The sequence below is a fragment of the Micropterus dolomieu genome, linkage group LG09 (genome assembly GCF_021292245.1).
Source record: "Micropterus dolomieu isolate WLL.071019.BEF.003 ecotype Adirondacks linkage group LG09, ASM2129224v1, whole genome shotgun sequence".
Lineage (NCBI taxonomy): Eukaryota > Metazoa > Chordata > Actinopteri > Centrarchiformes > Centrarchidae > Micropterus > Micropterus dolomieu.
Genome location: NC_060158.1, coordinates 3,909,814 through 3,915,780, shown reverse-complemented (window position 1 = coordinate 3,915,780; position 5,967 = coordinate 3,909,814). Strand labels below are relative to the sequence as shown.

The 5,967-nt window shown below is 47.9% G+C and overlaps 3 protein-coding genes across 8 annotated transcripts in view; 2 read left to right on the top strand and 1 right to left on the bottom strand.

Annotated features, from left to right (window-relative positions):
* si:ch211-191i18.4 (uncharacterized protein LOC799350 homolog) overlaps nucleotides 1–684 on the top strand; it is a 19,706-nt gene extending 19,022 nt beyond the window's left edge. For both annotated transcript variants that reach the window (XM_046059246.1, XM_046059247.1), the window contains exons 3-4: nucleotides 218–319; nucleotides 509–684. In XM_046059246.1, the coding sequence (XP_045915202.1) occupies nucleotides 218–319; nucleotides 509–622 (216 nt within the window). In that variant the 3' untranslated portion in view covers nucleotides 623–684. The remainder of the gene's footprint in view (nucleotides 1–217; nucleotides 320–508) is intronic.
* Nucleotides 1–5,967, bottom strand: part of LOC123976847 (GON-4-like protein) — an 82,010-nt gene that overhangs the window by 30,765 nt on the left and 45,278 nt on the right. The window lies entirely within an intron of this gene.
* Nucleotides 2,077–5,967, top strand: part of jtb (jumping translocation breakpoint) — a 5,843-nt gene continuing 1,952 nt past the window's right edge. The window contains exons 1-2 of one of the 2 annotated variants that reach the window (XM_046059243.1): nucleotides 2,077–2,253; nucleotides 2,635–2,857. In XM_046059243.1, the coding sequence (XP_045915199.1) occupies nucleotides 2,769–2,857 (89 nt within the window). In that variant the 5' untranslated portion in view covers nucleotides 2,077–2,253; nucleotides 2,635–2,768. Of the gene's footprint in view, nucleotides 2,254–2,518; nucleotides 2,858–5,967 lie in introns of both variants that reach the window. The other variant, XM_046059244.1, reaches the window with a different exon arrangement.

The window sequence follows — 5,967 nt, the reverse complement described above, 5'->3', positions numbered from 1 at the left end:
TGAGGAGGATGAGGAGGAGGAGGATGGTGAGGCTGAGGAGGATGAGGATGGTAAGGATGGTGAGGATGAGGAGGATGAGGAGGAGGAGGATGGTGAGGCTGAGGAGGATGAGGATGGTAAGGATGGTGAGAATGGTGAGGATGAGGAGGATGGTGAGGAAGAGGATGAAGATGAGGAGGAGCAGCGGTTATTGCTCAGTGTTCTCTCTGTCTATCAGGTGGAGGTGACGACAAACATCGCCACGCCTCCGAAGAAGAACGGGCTCAGACGACTTCCTGGACTCTGCCGACGCCTGAAGAGACGCAGAGTCACCGTCCTGGTAAAAGCTCACATCTCCACACTCACATGTTAAAGCAGCAACACCTGTCCTGCCAGGTAAAAGGATTGTTTGGTCAAAGGAATCAACAGCTGGATCCACGGCATCAATTTCCCGTCTGATATTCTGAATGTTACATTGAGAAAGTGTAGCTCTGTCTCTACCTCTCCTCTCTTTCTCTCTCTCTCTCAGTGTAACCTGGAGAAGTTCTGCTGGAGGGGGCGGAGTCAGAAGACTCGCTCTGGCCAGGTGTGTCGTTGTCCGCGGGGCTCCAGGTGTTCACATTTCTTCGTCCACAGTCTCTGAAACTTCACTGTCAAGATGAAACTGTGTTTTTCAAACTTTAATTAAAAGTCCTCCCTGCATTATCGATTTGTTTGATCATTTATGATTTATTGTTTTGATTTGTAAAATTTCATTTAATCTGATAATAACAAAAACAGCATTACGCCAGACTGGATAAAGTTATAACAACTGGTATTATTTATAAACTTTTATTTATATATTTTTATATCCATCCATCCATCCATCCATCTTCATCCACTTATCAGGGTCGGGTCGCGGGGGCAGCAGCTCCAGCAGGGGACCCCAAAGGGACCCGAGGGGTTCCCAGGCCAGTGTGGAGATATAATCTCTCCAACTTCCCCGAGGCCTCCTTCCAGCTGGACGTGCCAGGAACACCTCCCTAGGGAGGCGTCCAGGAGGCATCCTTACCAGATGCCCAAACCACCTCAACTGGCTGCCTCCATGCTTTTTATTTAATTATTTTTCTATAGATGTATTTATATATTTTTCTATAGATGTATTTATGTAGACTTATTCATATATTTTTAAATAGATGTATTCATATATTTTTAAATAGATTTATTTATGAAATTTCGACAGTAGACAAATACAGATCTTAATGCGCAGCCGCTGCCACGAGGCGGCACTGCGGGGACACTGATGACGTTTCCCCTGACTGTCCAACCAACATTTGCGTTTCCAACACAACACGGACACCGGAAACAAGTAGCGGACAGGAAGTGACGACAGCCTTCAAAATAAAGGTAATTGAATCACTTTTGAGCGAGAGTCTTGTGAAAACACCAAATGATGATCTCTAGCATTCATTTTATTCTGTCGTGTGTTGTTTGATTGATTACAGTTAATAACTACATTTAGATTATATATGATAATACAATATATAACACACTCACTACTGAGAAGACCTTCGCTACCTGCACAGGTATATTTGCACACAGAGCATGTGCAGAAAACAGCCTCAGCATTTTGTCCATCCATCCATCGTCAACCGCTTATCCTGCGTACAGGGGGCTGGAGCCAATCCCAGCTGACATCGGGCGAAAGGCGGGGTCCACCCTGGACAGGTTGCCAGTCCATGGCAGGGGCCACACATAGACAAACAACCACTCACACCTAAGGACAATTTTAGGGTCACCAATATATATAGAATATTCTCTGTAAAGTGTTAAATAATGTTCATTTTGTTAGATGATACTGACGCTTCTGATTGGTTCTCCTGTTTCACCGTCTGCCTCTCAAACTGTCTCTCAAGTTAACAGGTGAAAACATTTATTAGTATTTACTTAAAAGTAGTCAAAAAGTAATAAAGTAAGCAGCCACATCGCTTTGATAAAATCATTGAAATGAACTTGTGATGAGTGACTCTGAAATATGAACAGTTCCTCAGGACGTTTGTCGGTGAACAACGCCAGGTGGCGCTCTCTCTCTGCGGAGGTGGGGCTTTTATTCTGAAGTCCCGTACCGGACGTGCTCCCTGTGACGCTAACCTGTCGGTGTCGGTGGCGGACAGACTCGGTAACAGTCGGTGGCTTAAGTCGGTAACTTTAACGGTCAGTTCGTTATAAACCGGTTCTTCTGACCTCCGTTCCCGCGGTGTCTTCTCAAAATGGCGTCTGTTTCAGCGGATCACGGTGAGTGTTCAGACCCGGAGCTAAGCTAAGCTAAGCTAGCTGACGTCAGTAGGTAAAGACAGTGTTAGCAGGCTAACTGTTAGCATTAGCAGGCTAACAGCTGGGCTGTGACCTCACACGCCGTTAATGACGGTGATAATATTTAACATTACATCATTAATCAAGGTGTTCCGTGTGACGTCATTCAGTTCGGTAGATATTCCAGATCACATGATTAGCCTTGTTAGCCTGTTAGCTAAGGTGCTAACGCGCTGGCTTTGTTCAGCGGGACAGAAACGCAGACTGCTGCTGCTCGGATCTCGGTGGTCGAGTCCAGAGGACCCGTCCCAGCATCAGAACCGGTCGGACTGAGTGATCTGCTTTGTCCGTTTGATCCTTCAGCTTCCAGCAGCCGGGAGCCCTGAGACACTGACAGCACACAGGTCCAGAACCAGCCAGGATCCGGTCCAGAACCAGCCAGGATCCGGTCTGTAAGCGGTCTCAGGGTGGCGGCGTCCTGGTGGAAGAGCAGGCTGATGGAGAGCGACTGTCGGATCCCTGTGGCCTGCTGTCGTCCTCGAGTCCTGGTCCTGCACGCTCTGTTCTGGGGCCTCGTGTCCCTCAGGTCAGTGTGTACTCAGTGTGTACTCAGTGTGTACTCACTGTGGTCTCAGTGTGTACTCAGTGTGTACTCAGTGTGTACTCAGTGTGTACTCAGTGTGTACTCACTGTGGTCTCTGTGTGTACTCACTGTGTACTCACTGTGGTCTCTGTGTGTACTCACTGTGTACTCACTGTGGTCTCTGTGTGTACTCACTGTGGTCTCTGTGTGTACTCACTGTGTACTCACTGTGGTCTCTGTGTGTACTCAGTGTGTACTCAGTGTGTACTCAGTGTGTACTCACTGTGGTCTCTGTGTGTACTCACTGTGTACTCACTGTGGTCTCTGTGTGTACTCACTGTGTACTCACTGTGGTCTCTGTGTGTACTCACTGTGGTCTCTGTGTGTACTCACTGTGTACTCACTGTGGTCTCTGTGTGTACTCAGTGTGTACTCAGTGTGTACTCAGTGTGTACTCACTGTGGTCTCTGTGTGTACTCACTGTGTACTCACTGTGGTCTCTGTGTGTACTCACTGTGTACTCACTGTGGTCTCTGTGTGTACTCACTGTGGTCTCTGTGTGTACTCACTGTGTACTCACTGTGGTCTCTGTGTGTACTCAGTGTGTACTCAGTGTGTACTCAGTGTGTACTCACTGTGGTCTCTGTGTGTACTCACTGTGTACTCACTGTGGTCTCTGTGTGTACTCACTGTGTACTCACTGTGGTCTCTGTGTGTACTCACTGTGGTCTCTGTGTGTACTCACTGTGTACTCACTGTGGTCTCTGTGTGTACTCAGTGTGTACTCAGTGTGTACTCAGTGTGTACTCACTGTGGTCTCTGTGTGTACTCACTGTGTACTCACTGTGGTCTCTGTGTGTACTCACTGTGTACTCACTGTGGTCTCTGTGTGTACTCACTGTGGTCTCTGTGTGTACTCACTGTGTACTCACTGTGGTCTCTGTGTGTACTCACTGTGGTCTCTGTGTGTACTCACTGTGGTCTCTGTGTGTACTCACTGTGTACTCACTGTGGTCTCTGTGTGTACTCACTGTGTACTCAGTGTGTACTCAGTGTGTACTCACTGTGTACTCACTGTGTACTCACTGTGGTCTCAGTGTGTACTCACTGTGTACTCAGTGTGTACTCACTGTGGTCTCAGTGTGTACTCACTGTGGTCTCAGTGTGTACTCACTGTGGTCTCAGTGTGTACTCACTGTGGTCTCAGTGTGTACTCAGTGTGTACTCAGTGTGTACTCACTGTGTACTCACTGTGTACTCACTGTGTACTCTGGTCTCTGTGTGTACTCACTGTGTACTCACTGTGGTCTCTGTGTACTCACTGTGTACTCTGGTCTGTGTGTGTACTCACTGTGTACTCACTGTGGTCTCTGTGTGTACTCACTGTGGTCTCTGTGTACTCACTGTGTACTCACTGTGTACTCAGTGTGTACTCACTGTGTACTCACTGTGGTCTCTGTGTGTACTCACTGTGTACTCAGTGTGTACTCAGTGTGGTCTCTGTGTACTCACTGTGTACTCAGTGTGTACTCACTGTGGTCTCTGTGTACTCACTGTGTACTCAGTGTGTACTCACTGTGGTCTCTGTGTACTCACTGTGTACTCTGGTCTGTGTGTGTACTCACTGTGGTCTCTGTGTGTACTCACTGTGGTCTCTGTGTGTACTCACTGTGTACTCTGGTCTGTGTGTGTACTCACTGTGTACTCACTGTGGTCTCTGTGTGTACTCACTGTGTACTCAGTGTGGTCTCTGTGTGTACTCAGTGTGGTCTCTGTGTGTACTCAGTGTGTACTCACTGTGGTCTCTGTGTGTACTCACTGTGTACTCACTGTGGTCTCTGTGTGTACTCACTGTGTACTCACTGTGGTCTCTGTGTGTACTCACTGTGTACTCACTGTGGTCTCACTGTGTACTCACTGTGTACTCACTGTGTACTCACTGTGTACTCACTGTGGTCTCTGTGTGTACTCACTGTGTACTCAGTGTGGTCTCTGTGTGTACTCACTGTGTACTCAGTGTGGTCTCTGTGTGTACTCACTGTGTACTCAGTGTGGTCTCTGTGTGTACTCACTGTGTACTCAGTGTGGTCTCTGTGTGTACTCACTGTGTACTCACTGTGTACTCACTGTGTACTCAGTGTGTACTCAGTGTGTACCCTGTGTGGTCAGAATGTGTACTGTGTGTACCCTGTGTGTACCCTGTGTGTACTCTGTGTGGTCAGAATGTGTACCGTGTGTACCCTGTGTGTACCCTGTATGTACTGTGTGGTCAGAATGTGTACTGTGTGTACTCTGTGTGGTCAGAATGTGTACTGTGTGTACCCTGTGTGTACTCTGTGTGGTCAGAATGTGTACTGTGTGTACCCTGTGTGTACTCTGTGTGGTCAGAATGTGTACCGTGTGTGTACCCTGTGTGGTCAGAATGTGTACTCTGTGTGTACCCTGTGTGTACTCTGTGTGGTCAGAATGTGTACCGTGTGTGTACCCTGTGTGGTCAGAATGTGTACTCTGTGTGTACCCTGTGTGTACTCTGTGTGGTCAGAATGTGTACCGTGTGTGTACCCTGTGTGGTCAGAATGTGTACTCTGTGTGTACCCTGTGTGTACTCTGTGTGGTCAGAATGTGTACCGTGTGTGTACCCTGTGTGGTCAGAATGTGTACTCTGTGTGTACCCTGTGTGTACTCTGTGTGGTCAGAATGTGTACCGTGTGTGTACCCTGTGTGGTCAGAATGTGTACTCTGTGTGTACCCTGTGTGTACTCTGTGTGGTCAGAATGTGTACCGTGTGTGTACCCTGTGTGGTCAGAATGTGTACTCTGTGTGTACCCTGTGTGTACTCTGTGTGGTCAGAATGTGTACCGTGTGTGTACCCTGTGTGGTCAGAATGTGTACTCTGTGTGTACCCTGTGTGTACTCTGTGTGGTCAGAATGTGTACCGTGTGTGTACCCTGTGTGGTCAGAATGTGTACTCTGTGTGTACCCTGTGTGTACTCTGTGTGGTCAGAATGTGTACCGTGTGTGTACCCTGTGTGGTCAGAATGTGTACTCTGTGTGTACCCTGTGTGTACTCTGTGTGGTCAGAATGTGTACCGTGTGTGTACCCTGTGTGGTCA